Source organism: Artemia sp. Qi Xiang Cuo, chromosome 1, assembly GCF_049724085.1.
Source record: "Artemia sp. Qi Xiang Cuo chromosome 1, ASM4972408v1, whole genome shotgun sequence".
Classification (NCBI taxonomy): domain Eukaryota; kingdom Metazoa; phylum Arthropoda; class Branchiopoda; order Anostraca; family Artemiidae; genus Artemia; species Artemia sp. Qi Xiang Cuo.
This window is the reverse complement of record NC_142794.1, coordinates 92,333,628-92,353,888: the sequence shown is the minus strand read 5'-3', so window position 1 is coordinate 92,353,888 and position 20,261 is coordinate 92,333,628. Positions and strand designations below refer to the sequence as shown.

The 20,261-nt window shown below is 37.1% G+C and overlaps 1 protein-coding gene across 1 annotated transcript in view; it reads left to right on the top strand.

The window, feature by feature from the left end:
* LOC148956923 (neuropathy target esterase sws-like) overlaps nt 1–20,261 on the top strand; it is a 142,241-nt gene that overhangs the window by 8,843 nt on the left and 113,137 nt on the right. Inside the window, 3 exon segments of the mRNA XM_089087769.1 lie at nt 1,792–1,876; nt 12,523–12,650; nt 14,637–14,726. Coding sequence (XP_088943895.1) covers nt 1,792–1,876; nt 12,523–12,650; nt 14,637–14,726 — 303 coding nt within the window.

The window sequence follows — 20,261 nt, the reverse complement described above, 5'->3', positions numbered from 1 at the left end:
CCTCCTCTTGTACGTAATAAATTCTGTTTCTTTTAAGTTTTAATGTTGATCCTTACTTTCAGTTGAAAAATCTTGTTTTTTTAATTTAATTTCTGATCGTTTTTTAATAATGCTGGGAAATCAGGCTTCATAGAAATGTTCCTTCCCCCAAGAAAACATCCTCCATGAAAAGATCCTCCCACGTAACACCCTCCTCTCACCCCCCCCTCCGAACCAGAAAAAATCCCTCCAGAAAACGTCTGTATACTTCCCAATAACCAATACTATATGTTAACATTGGGTAAAGTTCATAACTTACAGCACTTAGCATGGGAACTGTGGGGGACTAAGTCATCCTCAAAGACATATTTATTAAATTTTTGACTATTCTGAACAAAATGGGGGTTCAATCAGCTACACGGGGGTTCAATTACAGGGGTTCAGTTGCTTGGGGTTCTGTTACACGGGGGTTCAGTTACACGCACACCTGATGAAGAGGATAGCTTCACTTACCTGGGCATTATTATTAGTAGAGATGGTCGATGCAATAAAATTGCTAAAAGTAGAATAGCCGAGGCCCAGTTTTTTTTTTCTTGTTGGTGAGAAAACTTTGGGAGAAAAGGAAGTCAAATCTGCAAACCAAACTTAAATTATTGGAAGCTGCAGTGATAAAAGTGGTCCAGTATGGTTGTGAAATTCAGGTGCTTCAGGAGAGAGAAGAGGATTGGGTAGATCTTTCCCAGAGGAATTATGGGCTATAATGGGAGAAAGGTTTACATCGATAGGACACGTTCTGTGAATGAGGGATTGCAGATTGCGAAATATTTCGCTTTTCAGCCATCCGTCTAGGCCCAGACGAAAAGCAGGCCATCTCTGAATGGCACGGGAAGGGATACTAAGTAAAGATTTAAACGAAATTAGCATTAGGGAAAGCGTCACAAATAGAGTTTTGGCTGGTTTTGGATGGCGGAGGATCTTGGGCAGCTCTGTTGGCCCGAGGTGACTCGGTGATGCAGTGATTTGTTAGTAATAATAGTGGTAAATATTTAACTGCGTTAATGAACATTCATCATGGTAATATTTAACTGCGTTAATGAACGTTTATGAAATACTGCTGAAACTTAATTTTGCTTCAAATTTTAAATTGCTTTAAGTGCTACTGATTGATTTTTATGGTATTTGTTTAGAAATTGAATTTTTACACATTTTGAAGAGATGGATTGAAAGGAAACAAACAAGAATTTAGAAATAGAATTATATCTGCTAGATAAACTATATTTTTGTCTCCAAAAATTTAGTTTTTCAAGGTTTGAGCAGTATTTTAGTGTTTAAAGTACCAAAAAATTTACATTTTTCGCCACTTCCTGTGTCCCCTGACCCTTCTGAGCTATATTTATATCTCAAAACCTTTAATTTCTAGATTGTCTTTTTTATTCAACCAAAATTTTGGAGTCTATAAAAAATCACATTTACGTCTATAGGCCTTTTTATCAAAACTGCACCATTGCATATCTAGGTCTTTTTTTAGTCATAATTGAATTTCCGGTTCTTTTCCAAATTTTAAAGCTATATTTGGTTGTACAGAGTTCCACTTAGCCACTAAAAAAAAAAAAAAGAAAAAAAAAACATTTTCCTTGATGCTTTCAGGGGAAGCATTATGCCTAAAAAATTCTGCTCAGAAGATATCTTGTTCTCAGCAAGCTGTTTGCAGTACTTGTTTCCCAGTGAAAGAGAAAATTTCTCACACCATTAAAAGCTGCTCGAAGTTTCCCTTGACTGTCGTACGGAGCATTTATTCATATCATTTTGCAGGTTCTCAATGCAGTACTGATTGGCCTTGGAATTATTTTAATATTACCTCTCACTATATGGTTTTGGCGGAGAGTCCCGAAAAAAGGTGGGCTACTTAATTTTATATTTTTTTTTAATGAAAAATTGCCTTTGGCCCGATATAAAACTAAAACGTGGCATTATAAAAAATGTAAAATAAGTGTTTATGCATAAAACTATATATATATATATATATATATATATATATATATATATATATATATATATATATATATATATATAAATATAAATATATATATATATATATATATATATATATATATATATATATATATATATATATATATATATATATATATATATATATATATATATATATATATATATATATATATATATATATATATATATATATATAATATATAATATATATATATATATAATTTGTAATTTATATTATATAATTATAATTTAATTTTTAATTATAATTTATATAATTTATAATTTATATTTTTCGGCTTACTGATTATAAGTTTTTACCGCGAATGTGCTACAAATGCGGGTCGCTAGAGCATATATTGTCGGGCTGCTCTAGCGTGGAACGTTGTCTCAAGTGTCTTGGTAGTGGACACTCTCATTCTAGGAACAACCCTTGCCAGAATGAACCTTGTTGCTTCCATTGTGGATCTCATGAGCATACTGGATTTAGCTTTCGCTGCAAACGGCTAACCGAAAAAGCTGCAAAGAATAAAAAATGATTAGTGCAAATAATATATTTCTGAATCTGAATGGATTTGGTGATAAACAACATGTATTGCAGTCTATGCTGCGCGATCTGGATATTTTGTGTCTGCAAGAGCATCACCTTTCGACCACTCTACTAGTCTTCTGTCGAGTCTGTCGCAGCAGTTTAAGTATTTTATATCTCCAGCTACACCTACAGGTGGACGCCCATCTTGAGGCGTTTGCATTTTTCTTCAAGAGAATATTCCAGTTTCAGTGTTTGCTGTTAATCGTTTGCTGTTCTCGTGCTATTTACCAACAAATTCTCATGCTATTGATTCTGATTTTGATTTCAATTTTGCATGTTTAGAATTATCGCGATTTGTGGCGAAAGTTCCATCAGATTTCCACTGGCTTATTTGCGGGGATTTTAACTGCAACATTGCTATCTCTGATGTCCGCTCCTCCGCTCTTTTATCTTTATTTTCGGTTTTTACTATAGTTTCAAAAGATGCGGATTTTACGTATGTCCATAATTCTGGTTCTTTCTCTAATCTAGACCATGTGCTTGTTTCAAATGCAGCGTTATTGCCACAGCCTGTTCATGTTGGATTGGGTATGCCTATTAGTGACCATTTTTACCTTTCTTTTCATTTAAATATTCAAATTCCATCTTTTAGAATTATCCATCGTTCTAGTCAAATTGTAAATAAAATGATCTGGGATCGGGAAAAATGTGCAAATATCATGAAAAATCAGATGCTCTTTTACCTAAAATAATTGTAAATTATTCTAAGGATGTTGATCAAATTGATATTGATCTATTTTACCTTGAAATTGTTCATAGTTTAAAAGTCAGGGCTAATAAAGCATTTACGGCTGATTCTTTCCGTCGTGGATCTCATGTTTTAGGTTGGAACCTTAACCCGATTTTAAAGCAAAGCCAAAAGAATGCATCTCTAGCTTTTTACCTTTGGAATTGCGCAGGAAAACCGCGATCTGAACCATTTTATGATGGTATGAAATTAACTAAACGCGTTTTTTGGGCTGAGTTGCGTTTGCATAATGAAATTATAAAAGATGAAATTGGTTCAAGGATTACTAGTGATAAGAATGAGCTTTGGAGTTTGGTTAATTCTGGACGTCGTAATAATAATTGTTCACCAGATTCTAATAGTTCTCTGAAACTAGATGATTAGATAACTCATTATAATCATGTTTTTTCCTCCGGTGATCCGGCAGTTGAATCACGGCTTGACTCTTTATTATCGGAAGAAATTTCAAAGCCCCACCCAAATAGTAAAATATCTGTTTCTGTTGAAGATGTAACGGTAGCAATTAATGCTCTAAAAAGTAAGCATTCTTTTGATCATGATGGTATACATTCAAACCATATAAAATGGGCATTCCCCAAAGCAATCCTTCTCCTCGCTACTCTTTTTACTATTCTTTCATCTGAAGTTCTTCCAACTAGCTTTTTTCGTGCTACCACTTCACCCCTTTCAAAAAAAGGAGGGAATACGAATCGATGTTCTGATTATAGGCCGATAACTGTTTCGTGCCAGATTAGCAAAGTTTTTGAGTTAGTTTTATTAAAGTATCTGGAGTCTTGTAACCAAGGCCTGAATCAAATTGGATTCCGCAAGGGTTTAAGCATGGATGTTGCTCATACCCTCCTTTCAAGAATAATATCCTTTTGTAAGCAATGGGATAGAGTTTATACACTTGCGTTAGATTTTGTGGCGGCGTATGATTCAATTATCCATTCTTGGGCTATGACTGCGCTTCTGAAGAATAATGTCCCACTACCAGTAGTTTTGGTTTTAAAAAAGTGGTATGGCTCCTCTCGTATTCGTATTAAGTGGAAGAATCAGTTTAGTGATTATAAAAAACACATACACATTTGTTACTCTTTTTCGCTACATTAAAACAATAATGCGCTAGAGGAGTAATAAAGAGAAAAGAGCAAAACACGAAGAATCATCAGCTATACAACAAAGTGACAACCACCACTGACGAGAAAAACAGCCAAAACATAAAAGACTGCTCAGACCGGGGACTAAAATTCTATTCTACCGTATATAGAAGATGGCTAAGCGGAAAGTCTGATATTTTCTTGCAACGGTTTTCAAATCGAGCCGATAATTCTTCCATCTTCTCAGATATATCAAAGACATGGTATTTTTTACAAATGTATGAGTTACGGAACCATAGAGGAATACCAATAAAGAATTTAGCAAACCGGTAAAATTGAACTCTAATTTGTTTCATTTCTGTTGACGAAAAAAGTTTCCAAAATGGAGTTAGAAAAAACACGTGCGGTGCAGACATAGAGTTGTAGAGCTTTCCTAATATATACTATTCAAATTGCCCTTTAACGTTTGCTAGCAGACCATATGTTTTGCGAAGTTTCTTTTTCAACTCATTAATAACCAGAGTGCGTGTCGCTATTATCGATGACCCAAAATGAGCACTTAAATACTTGAGTGAATCAGACTTAGGAAGTGATCGATCCTACTTTAAGGGATTCTGAATGTGTCTTTTCATTCTGGTTTACTCTCATAAACTCAGTTTTCGACGGTTCAATAGCAAGGCCAATATTAGACAAACTAGCCTGAAGAGCCTCAAAAGCCCTTTCCATTGATGACAGGTTATCAGCGAGACGAAGTATGTCATCTGCATACGACAGGTGACTAATATCGATATGGCCATCAATAATATAGGGTGGGATGTTTCTCGTCGCAGTTCTAATTGCATTTTTGAATATTAACGGACTTAAAACTGAGCCCTGCTTTACCCTGTGCCTTACAGGAATTGGACATGTCAAACCGTCACTAGAACGGACCCGGACTATTGATTTCTGATACCAATTCCAAAGGCACGCGCAAATAAAGCCGCTAGTTCCGCTATTCAACAGAGCAACTAAAGATTGTGGATGCAGAATTGAATCAAAAGCCTTAGCTATATCAACCGCGCATACATACATACTCCTTTTCATCATCTTGTGACGTTCCATTATAGACAAGAACACAGAATGTGGATTTTGGACTCCTAAACCTTGCCTGAAACCAAATTGATGATCCCCAAAATCACATTTTTCACGCAGAAACGGGTAAATGATTTTTTCAAGTAACTTGCTAAGAACAGAGCATATGGTTATGGGTCTATATGAATTGCATAGCGCGGGATCCTTATTCTTTTTAGACACACTTGTAACTAGCCCCTCACATAAAGTCTTAGGGTGTAAAGTCAGGAGGCAGTTCAAACTTTGTGGAGAGGAAGAAAGGGAGATTAAAATTTCTTTTAGTTCATAAGGAGTCGTTGACTCAATCAATTTCGTTGAGGGAGTGAAAACTATTGTTATAATTTTGCTTTCGGGTAGTTCAATGTCGTTCAGGCTTCTTTGTAAAACTGGGGAAGGTGCCCCTAAATACTTGTGCCAAATTATGAAAATTTTGTCAAGTATACCTTTCACTGTCACAGCAACCTGTCACTTCGCGATACATTGAGTAATTCACCAATTATTACCGATGCTGTCATCGCTGATGCTACTACCACTTAGCCTATGTCTAATTGTAAAGGGAAAAAGACACCCACTTCCACCCCTTCTCTACTTGCAATGGTTTAAAGATTGTGTAAAGACAAGCTTGTATTCACTAGTAGAAGGGGAGGTAAGAGAGGATATCACAGGCCCCCACAGGAGCTCTTGGTTGGATATAGCTTCTGAATCATTGACAAAATCCCGCCCCAGGCTGTTATACAAGATATCGTGCAGTCCTCAGTAAGAAACCTTGAAACTACATTGAAAGCTGAAATTTCAAAGTCAATCAGTGATATTAAAGCACAGGTGTCCGCTCTTGAACATCAAGTCGCTGATAAATGCTCAATCTCTGATGTGCGTGCTGAGATTCAGACCCTTGTTCAACAAGAGACTGCTAGCATAAAAATGATTTTTCTCAACATCTTGACAGTAAGGTCCAGCGCCTTTTCACTGAAGAGCGGGATAGGCAGCGCAGAGCTCTTAATATAGTTGCGTATGGTATCCCATCACAACCGGACGAACAGCTCTACATCCAGTCGTACCTTAGCCAGAAGTATAAACTTCAGGACATACGTATTACAAATGTGGGAAGACTACCCACCCCTGCAAACCCACAGTCTGCAAGTGCGCGCCCGCCTCCTATCCTCTTCTCTGCACCAAGTTTTGATATCAAAAGGACAATCACCAACCATTCTCGTGAACTCCGCGAAGACATTCAGTTTCGTGGTGATGCTTCAAAGGCAGAGCGTAACAAACGTAAAACTCTTGTAAATGAGCTAAAGAGGCGAAAAAATGCTGGCGAAACATATCTCATCATCTTCAAAGGACAAATAGTGTCAAAAAATGTAGCTGTTCATCATAGTTGGAAAACTCCGAAGCCAGCCTCAAACCAGTCTGCGATGAAAATCTAACAGGTTGTCCCTCACCAATAAATGGCCCTGTTTTCTTGTAATTATCTTTTTTGTTTCATAATACTTTGTTGAAATAAGCGTATCCTCTACAGAAAATGAACTTAGTCAATTACGTAGTGAACTTTTCTTGTCATGTGATAGCTCGAGTAATTCGAGTTTTGTAAGTGCCGTTTTTGAACTTATTTCCACGCCACCTGTGTCTATCGCAGTTGCAGCTCCTGGACCTCTGCCGCTAGACGGCATGTCACAAAAGTCTCGGAAAAATAACACCCTACGTGTCATCTCGAGCAATGTTGACTCTCTTACAAACAAGCTTCTGGAAACCCAAGTGCTCTTAAAAGAAGAGGCAGCAGATATTGCCGGTTTGGCGGAGATTCTGCCAAAGTATATTGCAGTTCCTTCTACTGAGAGTTCGCTGCAGATATCTGGATTTCAGTGCTTCACTAATCTAGGACAGCCAAACTGCAGAAGAGGAGTTGGTGTCTACGTCAGAGAAGGCTTCCAGGTTAGTGTTATCAACCTTCCTATTTTTAATGTACCTTGGGTTGAAAGTGTATGGCTTGATATTAATCTTCATGACAAAAAAGTCTGTATTGGGTGTATTTACAGAAGCCCTAGTGCACCCAGTCTTGAAGAATGTGAATCATCACTTTAAAAAATTATTGATGGAATGGCTTCCTTGGTATCACAAACGGTTGCATCTGATTTGATAATAATTGGCGATTTTAATTTCTCCTCGGTTGAGTGGGTGGATGGACTTGGTCATCCGGCATCTGGCAGTGGGGACTCACCATTTGTGTCTTGTTTATCTGACAATTTCCTTCACCAAATGGTTGAAAAACCCACAAGGCACCATGGTGACCAGAACCCTTCCTCGTTGGATCTTGTAATTCTGAGTGACCCAGACTCTCTCATCAGAAATGAATTTCTTCCTCCAGCTGGCAACAGCGACCACTCAGTTATCCTCTTTGTGCTGTCTATGAATAGTCGTCTTCAAACTAACTTGCGCCCTCAAACTTTTATTGACTATCATGAAATACAGCAGGAATTGGTATCAATTAATTGGTCAGAGCTCATTACTTCTGATATCAACATGTCATTGTTGAATGTCAAGGAAACTCTCCTGTCAACAGAAAAGAAGCACTCCCGTGTTATTTATCAAAGACAACCAAAAACACTTCCGTTTCTCACAAAGGATACAAAAAGGACTATCAATAGGAAAGCCATAGCTTGGAAAAGGTACAAAAAGAAAAAAAACACAGGAAAATTGGCTAAGGTATGCGAAATCTCGGAATCTCGTCTCGGAATCAGTTAGGAAACTGAAGTCTGAATATGAGGAGAAGCTTGCCACTGATATCAAGGCAAACCCCAAATCCTTCTGGAGGCATGTTTCTGCTAAAAGTCCTAACCGTCACACCATTCCTGACCTCAAACATAGTGTGGTAATGCGCTTGTCGCCGATAGATAAAGCTAATTTACTAAATGTCCAGTTTGCCTCCGCTTTCACCACCCGGTCTTGTCCAGCCATCCCTGCAGCACCATCACATTCTGTATCTACCCAATGCCTAGCCTGTTAGTTACTGAAGAAATGGTCTTATCTAGCCTCGATAAACTCGATGTTAACAAGTCCAAAGGACCTGACGGGCTACGCCCAAGGCTTCTTCAAGAGTGTAGAAATGTCCTCGCTTCTCCTCTGTGCAGACTCTTCCAGCTGTCCCTAAAAAACGGAGAGCTACCTACAGATTGGAAAACGTCATATGTCACGCCAATCCACAAAAAAGGCCCGAAGGATTGTGCTGAAAATTACCGTCCCATTAGCATCACTTCTGCGGTCGTAAAGGTGCTCGAGAGATTTGTAAATAGAGCTCTCATTCAGCCCTTTGAAACTAACAACATACTAACTCCTTCTCAACATGGCTTCAGATCTGGTAGATCCGTCGACACTAACCTAATACAGACATACTAGTATGTAACATCACTGCTGGATCGAGGATTTCCTGTTGATATGGTGCTCCTGCACCGTGAGTAATATGTGATATATTTAAAATACAAGAAATAAAATTCTTTCTTTCTAAAGATAATTCCGACATAAATTAAACTTCCCCTAATTAAATTCAAATCCCGCTTCCAAGAGTCTAAATTCTTAATCAGCAAAAAGAAAAACTGCGTTTTAGCCTCAGCCAAACAATGACACTGTTCGATTTCGAATTTAGCTAAGATATTTGGTAATAAAAAAAAATGCTAGATAAAAAGTTTCTCGGGAAGCTTAAGTTACTAGAGCTGTATCAATCTTTAAATCATCGACAATATTTAAAAAAAATTAATGGATGAACGGTCGACATAATGCAGTGAGTTGTTAAACAGAATTACAAGATAGCGGCCCCCTCCAATGGCCTTGGGCCAATCGTGAAATATCACTCAGAAGCAGGATTAATTTGATATAGTGAAGAAAAGTGTTTTTTGAGGCATTCAGGCATTGCAATTCAAACTATTATTGGACATTCGTTTGTCAGAATTATCATTGTGACGCAGTCATTGTAGTGATTTGGTCATTATTGTTATCTCAGCCACTATTGTCGTCAGTTGAAGCAAAGCATTGTTGTACACCTAATAGTAAGTCTCAATAAAACTATTGCGGTTCTATTTGTATTTGCTTTATCTATATGTCTCTATCTGATCGCACAGCGGGTAATTAGTTTGCTTGCGTTCATTGATGACGTTGCCTTGACTCTGGTTTGGGCTTAATATGAGAGCTAATTACCGCGGTGATAACCCGAAGAAACGAGCTGCGCTCCCAAATTGATAGCCCGAGAATTTATAACCCACTAAAGCTAAGAAGTTTGTTTAATTTATTTCGGTGAGTGGTACGATTGGTACGCCGCTTTAAAGCATAATATTACATATGGAACAGTCTTTAGCGCTATAAGTGGCGCTATCGGAGAACTTATAAGGTGTAAGTTCACTGCTTTAAAGCATAATATTACGTTTGACGCGGTCAATCTTTATTACCACAATTGCCACAGCCATTTTATTGCTACACTCCTAAACCTCTCAAAAGCTTTTGACAGGGTATTTCATGAATTCCTGATCGCCAAACTGAAGGCAGCAGCTGTTGATGGTGTTACTGTGCAGTGGATACAGAGTTTGCTATCAGAAAGAACAAAAGCCGTCAGGGTCTATGATTCTCTAGGTGTTCCTCATTTATTGTCATCCATAACTGTGTTAATTGGCATCCCCTAGGGGACCATCCTTGGGCAGAGTCTCTTCAATTTTTATATTAATGATGCACCAAACCTTCTCTCGAACCTCCTCACACTTTATGCTGATGACTCAAAACTTGTTGGCAAAGTTGCTATACCATCTGATCTCCAATCTATACAAACGGACCTTGATATTCTTGGAAGCTGGGCTGATAAATGGCTCCTCTCCTTTAATGCTGAAAAAGGTCATGTCATTCAATTTGGCAAACATAATCCACATCAGCAGTATCATCTCCAAGCTAACCACCTCTCTGCAGTTACTGAAGAAAGAGATCTTGGAGTCATTGTTGATCATCGGCTGAGTTTCAGTACCCATGCAAAATCTGTATCTTCTTCTGCCTTCCAATCCCTTGGACTTATTAAAAGAACTATCTCTAGCCTGCATCCTAAAGTATTTATGAAGCTGTACAAGGCACTGGTTCATCCACGCCTTGAGATTGGAATGTCCCTGGCGTCCCCCCTATTTCAGGAAGGACAGGGAAATACTAAAATAAGTTCAAAGAAGAGCAACTAAGATGGTTGATGGCCTCAAACAAGTGCCATACGGAGAGCGTTTGCGTCATCTGAAGCTCCCTACTCTCACATACCGGAGGAAGCGAGGCGACGTGATTCTAACCCACAAAGTTATTTCAAAAAATACTCTTCCTGGTCTCCTTGCTCCCCCAGAACTCCTTGTGACAAGAGGACATTCAATGAAAATTTTCAAGAAGATAAGATAAGATAGGATAAGATATTTATTTCAAAAAATGGCTATCACAAGCCCCGGAGGGCCGAATTCGCATTTCGGGGTCATATAATAAAAAAGCACTCTTCTATCCGAGAGAGAACCCATTTCTTCAGCCAACGAATAACCAACTTGTGGAATTAGCTCTCTGAAGATACGGTGTCTGCAGACTCGACGATTGCCTTCAAGCGAAGACTTGACGAAGATTGGCAACAGCAGTAGTTCCTCTACAACTGGGAAGCTGCTGAGTCTACAACCCGAATGTAGCAAGCGAATCACGACAAAAAAAACAACAAAAAAACAAGCCATTAGATGTCATCACGGAGCATTACAAGGATGCAAAATCCTTAAATTCGCTCCAAGCTGCGATTTAAGGTAATTTAAGGTAAAAAGCACCAATTTTGATGAGATTGTGGATTTTCTTTTTATGAGCAGTTTCAATTTTATCGGGTCCAAAATGTAAATGTTCCCCATCCAACCTCCCCGAGCTGCTCTAAAAATATCATTTACCCTAAAAATAGAGTTAATTTATAAAAAAAGTTCATGTATCTACTTCAATGCTATATTGGTTATGCTATATTGGCAAACACGCAAAAATGAATAATCAAATGCACTCCCTTACTTTTGTTTCGATGTAGTCTAAATAAGCTTCCTGTAATTTTTGCTAACTGTGTCAATTTTTCCGATGTTTTGTTTTAGGAATTCATCTTTTTTTCGATTAGCACTGCTTTCTAGCCTAATCGACTATGGACTTTGGCTTTTTTGTTTTCTTTGGAACGTTGTGAAAATCCCGTTTAGATGATCTTTTTAAGGTTACGGTGCATAAACATTGAATATACTACGATATAGTGTGTTAAAATGTTAATTATGTTTGTGAAGTTCGTAAAGCACCCACGTTTCAGATCCCTTCTTACAGCTGCCATCATTGCTTCTGTATTCCTATCTGAATTCTAAGACTTTTCTTCTTATCAATCCGAAATATGTTATAATAAATAAAGTTATATTATTCAGCTACGCCCTGCAATTCTTATCGAAAGATTTTTTTTTAATAAAAAGTTGTTTTCTCGAAATGCTTAAGAATGTTTTCTTTTTTCCCATGGCAGAATGGCGAAAATGTTACATGTTAAATTACCAGTTGTGCCTTTTGTATGTATCTTGGCTGCAATAACGTTTGTAAAACAAAACATAATGACGTTACTGTTAGATATTACATTTCAACATGTCAGGTTGGCCAAGTGGACGAGGGCACTGGAGTAGGCCAGGCGACGTGGATAGGTAGTCTCAAGGTCTCGAGACTAGCTGTCAATACGAGCAGCTCCTTAGTCGTGGGTACAATCCTCACACCTGACAAAATTTGTATTCAACTTCTTAATCTTGTGAAGGGATTTTGTTGTAAATTTATGCTATTATTATGAACTATACTAATCATTTATGTAAAATATACTGATTTTATTATAGCTAACATCTTAATTTTATATCTACTTTGTCGCAACATATGGTTACAGCCTACGATTATGACGTCATTCATGAAAGTGTGTGTATTTTCATCTCCTTCCTTTCCCAGACACATTCTATTATGTATTTTTTTTCCAGCAAATGTTGAGCTACTGCGAAGTCATGGAGATATGGCGTTTTCGTCTACTCCCCGATTTCGGAAACGGGACACATTCATTTATTATGGGAAAAAAATGTTGAAAAAAGTGTCGTCTGTAAAAGACAAGGTTTGTAGTGTTATTTATCATTTAAGTATAAAGATATTAATTTTGAAGATCAGGTCTTCTGGGCGTCAAATTGGCAGCTCAATACTAAAATAATAATGGAAAATCTAACTTTGCAGAAACTTCAACCTTCTTTAAAACACAGACCAACATTTATTTTACGAATTTTGAATTCATCAAGTTATACCGTTATTTTTGGTGTCCCTGGGCTAAGTACTCAATGGAATAATTGCTTTAATCACTCGAGTTGGCATGGTTTAGCCTCATCGGCGTAATTCCGTGAATTGGGATAATTATTCGCTTGATGTGTTGTACCAGGGGAACGAGCTTCACTCAGCGAAACGAAAGGCAGTTTTTTAATCTCTTTTGCATATTAGCTTTAATCTTATTTAATTTTTTTGCCGTAAAATGTAAAACAATTATGGTTATGGAGTCTGGGTATTTCTGAGATTCATTCATATGGAAAATGTTTTTTTAAGATTTAATTAGACCCTAAAGACATTTTTCCTAAACGCTTGACCTATCTAAGTCATTTCTCACTCCAGAAAACGGACAATTATCTCATCACGAATGGTCCTATTAAACGAACCATAGTCATCGAATGGAGCTCCGTCCCATGGTATACAAATTCTGGTACTTATGGGGTATAGCGACCACACTCAGAAGTGAAGTCAATGTGAAATATACCAAAATAAGATGAAAATGTAATACTTTAGTTACAAAATTGTGGAAACTACAACAGAGAACCATGGAAAGTAGGTAGCCCAGAACGCATTATATTAAATACCTAACCTAACAAACTATATATATTGAATATTTAATTGAAATATACCTGTATAGTAGTTTATGTCACTCAGCTAATTATCTCCAGGTGTACCGAGAAACAGGTTTTACAACAGATCAAGAACAGCATGGTCGCTATAATATACAAGTACCCAAAATCTTAGTGTTTCTGCAGCAATTTATAGCATTTAATCTGAAGCAATTAAGAATCCCACACTGACTTCACAGCTGTCAAACGTGAAGCTCTTCCTTTAAAAGCTCGGAATCAACTTCTTTATCAACAAACAAATTGTGTTTTGAAACTCCTCCTATTTATTCTCAAGATTTTCGGCCTTCAAGGGTATCTAATTTCATTCAGCAGACGATTTTTGGAAAATGTTAGTAAAAGTATTTGATTTGAACTAAATCAAAAGACAGTATGTGTGGCCACTAGTGTCCAGGTTTTCAAATTGCATTTCTACAATACTTCGGTAAAGGCTAAGGGTATTACGTTGAAACTTTCAACTAATTTTTAGCAGTATGATGAACTAAGTAAAAGGATACTATTTCCATCAGGTTGTTAAAATGGTGTATCTGCAATGTCTAAGGAACAGCTAATGATATTAAATTGAAACCTTTTGTTTTTTCCTTTTGAATTTCTTTCACTCTGCGTTCCTGGCTATAGTCCCTTGCGGGAGGTATAGAATGCTGTATGTTTATGTGCTTTATGCTTAGAAACGTGTGTATTTAATCTGAAAGAAATTTCGTCCACATTTCAACTAAATAAAGACATGTATGTTTCATCTAAATAAAAGTTATCTTAAACACTTAGACCTTTCTGAGATATTTCAGATGGGCCATTGCGATAAGTCGGCTTCCCACGTGAACCTTTGATTTAGCTCAACATGACCCTTAAGATCACCTGGAAGTTTCAATAGAATATCTTCAGCTGTCCCTAAGAAATTGCAGATATTTCATTTTGACAACCTGCATGATCGTATACAGCTTTTGATTTAATTGCTTATATTCTTGATGTATAAGCAAATTGTAAAAAGGATGTATTCATTTAAAAATCACTATTTTATCTGGTATTTTTTTTTTAGCTGGACGCTTCTGTTGCAACTCATTATTATTCGATGAATTTCGAGTTCTTCAACATTATTTTTTGTCATTTTCTTTTTATATTGTTTTTTTTATAGTGTTTTAGCTATTCTTCTTTTTTTGCAGATGTCACTTTCCTCGCGAAAACGGAAGGCGATCCTGAGAAAATTTCAAATGGGTTCTGAGAATGCAGCTTCATACCGAGTCTCCTTAAGGGTTTGTCAATCTACGTAGCTTAATATTTTTGTTTCCTTTTTTGCTTTTGGAATTTCTGTCTCCTACCAGTCAGAACCACTAATGATATAACAATCGAAATGATGCAACCCACTAGTGGCGATACTTATTGTAAGATATACCTTGAAGCTAGAATCCTTATCGGAACCACTAGCTAGAATCACTAGTGGTGTCACAGTCGAACTGATTTAGCCCACTATTAGTGATAGTACACGCTCTAAAACATACATGGAAGCTAAAATTACTACTGCAATCACTAGATATCACAATGAAACTGATTTGAGCTGTTTGTAGCGATACTGCAGGCAGTTAATTTGAACAAATTTATATTTTTTTTTCTTGCCTGTTTTTACTTTTAACTTTTTGGCCTCCTACTCGGCAGAATCACACGGCATCGCTACCAAATTGATTCACCCCGCTAGTCGCTAAAATGCAGGTTTTGAAACTAGAATCTACTATAATCACTGGCCAAAATCACTAACGGTACCACAGTAGAACTGATTAAACCCACTTGTAGCGATAACACAGGCTGTAAAACATGCTGAAGTTAGAATCACCACTAAAATCATTTGGGAAAATCACTAATCATATCACAATGGAACGGATTCAACCCAGTAATAGCGATAATGCAGATTTTAAAACACTCCCAAGTCTGTACCTTGAAGCTAGAATCAGTACTAGAACCACTTACAAGAATCACTAACGATATCACAATTGAACAGTTTGAACCCGCTAGTAGCGATAATGCAGGCTGTAAAACGTACCCCAAAGCTAGAATTATATACTATAATTATATCTAGAATTATTAACACAGAATTAACCAATTGATTGAACCTGCTGCACTTAAAAGACGGGCAATAAATTTCAAATTGACGAAAAAATTCGACTACAACTTACGTATCAACTACAACTTAGTAACTGCAACCTACGATCAAAGTTTTCTGTATAATGATTTATAGCAATTTTCAGTCGTCTGGAACCACAGTATATGAATAATAGACAGTATGATCGTTCCCTATCTTAACCATTATAAAAACCCGAGGTGCGAGTGCTCCGGATAACGTAAAAACATAAGCGACATTAGATCTTTTCACGGGTAGACAAGTCAGATTTCTCTTGAACGCGAAACTTGGCTTCAACGTTGGAACACTAAATTTTAAAGAAACTAATTTTAAATTAATATATTTCAATACATACATGAAAATCGGTAATTAGAAGTGCAATGTTATTATTTGATATTCTTAGGAGGTTTCGAAGTCTCGATTTGTTTTCAAAGGCATTTTTCTGAAAGTTTCTGCCAAAATACGTGTTCCAGGGAAATTGGACCGCTGACACATGCTAACATTAGTAACCCGCTAATGAAAGAGTATGTGGGGGGAGCTGTTTGTACGCACCGAGAATGAAGAGCCAGAAATCGTTTGCGGTGAACTTACTGTAAATTATCTTTATTCAGTGTCTGGAACCAACAATTCCACAACAACAAAATATCTGAGCAGGATATGCTACCTGTTTTCCAAAAGAACGCCTAAGGCTAATCTCAGCATTTTAAATGCTCGGTTGAACAACCATACATGTTCCACAAAGTCATTAATGTTCCATAAAAAATCTGAAAATACAACTAAAGAACTGCCATCTAGTAGCTCACATGTGAATGAAGTTTGCTCAAGATGACTGAATTTTTTTTTTCAATAAGTTTGAAAAAGTAAGTTTTTATGGTTGTTTTGTAATTCTTTTCAGAATTTTCACTAGATATCACACTCAATTAGTGGCTATACTGCAGGCTGTAAGTTTACGTAGATTAATATTTTTCTTTGCTCTTGCCTCATTTTACTTTTTACATTTTAATCTTGCACCGGCCAGAACCACTACTGGCATAACAATCGAAACGATTCAAATTACTAGTTGTAACATTGCAGGCTTACAAATATACTTTGAAGCTAAAGTGCTTTAAGGTTTATGCCCTTAACCGTCGTTCCTAATGTTTTAATCGATGACTAATTTTTTAGGAAGAGCCTTACCTTGGCCGGACTCGACATTAAACCTGCATTTTAATACGTTTTTACATATCGACTCTTTAGTACATGCAGCAATTTTTCTTTAAGGCTCGTAAACGTGGATTGAATTTAGCTGTAATTCGCTTTCTCTGGAATCTGTGTTCGAAGTCACAGGTCTGACTGAAGCTACCTCCTGACAAAAGTTCATTCTCCATTCTGTGCAGGTGGCTTATTTCAGCCAAAAAAGGTGTCACTCAAGGAGCAGTCACCTCTCACGTTCTCTCCAATTATTGGGAACTAGATGCTCAAGATCTGTGTCAATCTTCGCTGATTCTGTCTTCTACTATCCTGTATTTGGTATGTTATGTGGACGACATCCTGAACCTTAGCCGAACTCTTAAACGGACAACCAAAATTTTCGAAATCCTTGAAGCTGAATTTCAGACAGTTGAACTTCAATTCAACTTTTCAAATCTGATATCGTCCTATTTAATTCGAAAATTGAGTCCCGCGTTCCTACCATAATCCTTGGTTCTCGCTATGTCCATTCTATTGATCACCTCATTTATCTAGGTCTAGCCTTAGATTCGTCAATCCGCCACAGCCGAAAAATTCTTAATGACGAATTTCAGCGTCTTACGCTCCTATCATACAAACTCTGATTTAACCGGCAGCTTCTAGCAAGCCTATGCAATGTTGTCGCTTTTCCTCACATACTATATACTCTTCCATTCTGGAAGCCTCTCACTAAACCTAACAAAATTAGATCAATTTATTTTTGTTTTTACGAAATATTTGCTTCATCTGCCTCCATGGTACAGAGATACGCAAGTCTCTGCCAAATTCAAAGTTGCTAATTGTGACTTCACCGTCGCTAGACGGATAGCGAAGCATAATAGAAAAGTTAATTTATTCGACCGTCCTACCTTCTCATTCAACGATTTTGTTTGCACTTGTTTTCATTTCGTATTTTTGGATTCCTTTTTTTCTGTCAGTTTAGTTTTGCTGTTTCTTTTCTCCTTTTTTCTTAGTACTCCGTTTTGTCTTGTGTCGATTTAACGGGTTTTTCAATAATTAAGCAAATGAAAGTACTAATAGACCCACTGTATATCACATTCGAAATGAATCAACCTGCTAGTAGCGATACTGTAGGCTATAAATCTACATTTTCCTTGCCTCTTGTTACTTTTTGTCTCCTACCGGCCAGAATCAATAACGTAATCTGAATCTATTCAATTTGCTAGTTTTGAAAATGTAGGCTGTAAAACATGCCTCGGAGCTAGAATTACTACTAGAATCACTGGCCAGAATCATAGGTTGCAAAAAACGATGAAAAAACGTTCTAAGTAAAGAACGATGTTGCCACAATATATTATTTATTTTTGTTGTTTTCTTCCATACCAGGGCACTTCGTATCGAAGGAGTTGTCGTAGAAACTTCGAAACGGGCTCATTCGATTGGAAATTGGAATGGCTACCCTTTTTAATACTCGGAAGTGATTGGAAGGCAACTAACACCCCTTCCACGCCCACCATTTCTTCAAACACATCCAATCAAAATTTTGAGATAGCCACTTTGTTCAGCGTAGTTGATTTCCATCAGCGTAGTCGATAGAAATTATGTTTTTGAGGAGGACACTCCCCCACAGTCCTCAGGGAAAGGGTTTTAAGTTATGCCTTGGGGGCATATAAGACCGATGTCGGCACAATGTATTATTTATTTTCTTTCCCTTTAGACCAGGGCACTTCGTATCAAAGAAGTTGTCGTAGAAACTTTGAAAAAGGCTCATTCAATTGAAAATTGGAGTGACTTGTGCCCTTTTTAATAGTCGAAAGTGATTGTAGGGCAACGACTGCCCCTTCCACGTCCGCCAGTTATAAAAACAAATCCACTCAAAAAGCTGAGGTACCTAATTTATTAAGTGGAGTTGATTTATAGAGAGAAATTATGTTTTTGACGAGGACACTCCCCCACAGCCCTCAGGGCAAGGGTTGTAAGTTATGCCCTGGACATATAAGGTTTTTACAGAAAGTGTTGTCGTAGAAACTTCAGAAAAGGCTCATTCGATTATAAATTCAAAGGGCTAGTTGCCCTTTTTAATAGTCGAAAGTGATTGGAAAGCAACTAACACCCTTCTCACGCCCACCTTTTCCCCAAACACATCCAATCAAAATTTTGAGACAGCCATTTTATTCAACGTAGTTGAAAGTTCTTGAAATTAGGTCTTTGAGGATGACAACCCCTCACAGCCCTCCCTCAGAGCAAGGGTTGTAAGTTATGCCCTGGGGGCATATAAGGATTTTATATAAAGCGTTGTCGTAGAAACTTAAAAAGGAGCTCATTCGATGGGAAATTGAAATAGCTAGTGCCCTTTTTAATAGTCGAAATTGATTGGAAGGCAACTAACACCCCTTCCACGCCCACCATTTCCCCAAACACATCCAATCAAAATTTTGAGATATCCATTTTGTTCCACACAGTTGAAAGTTCTGAAATTTATACCTTTGAGCAGGACACTCCCCCCACAGTCTTCAGGGCAAGAGTTATAAGTAATGCCCTGGTGGCATATAAGGTTTGTATTGAAATCTTTGTCGTAGAAACTTCAAAAGGGATCATTTGATTGGAAATTAAAGAATTGCAAGATCTAGTTCGCTCTTTTTTTCCCCAAACCCGACCTCTTAAAATGGGCACCGGAACTGTTGATTTTGAATCGAATTAGCTTCTTTAAAAGTTTCAATGACATTTTTGGCTATTATAGAGTGGTGTTGCCTATGATATTTTTTATTTTTCCTTTTGAAAACTCGCATGCATAGGGTTTTCTCGTTTAATTGAAACTCCTCCTAAACATTCCCTAAAATTTTCACCTTATTACCCTTAAATTCATTAGTTATAGTAACTGTAGTGGTAGTATTAAAAGTATAGACATAGTGCCTTCTGGCTAGTTCAAAATCCCACACAACTTACCCTAAAAAGTCTAACTTACTAATATAAGTTGTTCTTCAGATAATGCTTAGTCACGTTTTTGAAAGCCCATATGCTCGTAGTTTATTTTGATATGGTTCAAAATCCGCCTAAATACACCATAAATTGTTCACCTTAATACCTTAGCTTGCACAGTAGCAATAGTTGTAGCAGTTTTAGTAGCAATATACGCATAGCACCTTTGGTTTCTTCAACGTCCCCTTCAACACACGCGGAAATTTTCAGCTTAATACCATCAAATATTCCTGAAGCTTTTCTATGTGTCCCCTTGACAACCTGTGTGGGTATAATGTATTTTGAATTAGTTCCTTACAGTTTCTATATATCCCAAATTTTTCACCTTAATACTCTTAGTTTTAATAGCGTAGTAGTGATAGTAACAGTAGAATTGAAAGTAGTAGCCTAAGCTTTAGTGGCAGTAGTAGTAACAGAAATAGTAACAGTAGTAGTAGCATCAGTAGATGCAGTAGCATTAGGATGCAAATATTTTCTTTTGGTTAGTTCAACATCACCCAGAACAAGCCCTATTAGTTTCAATTTC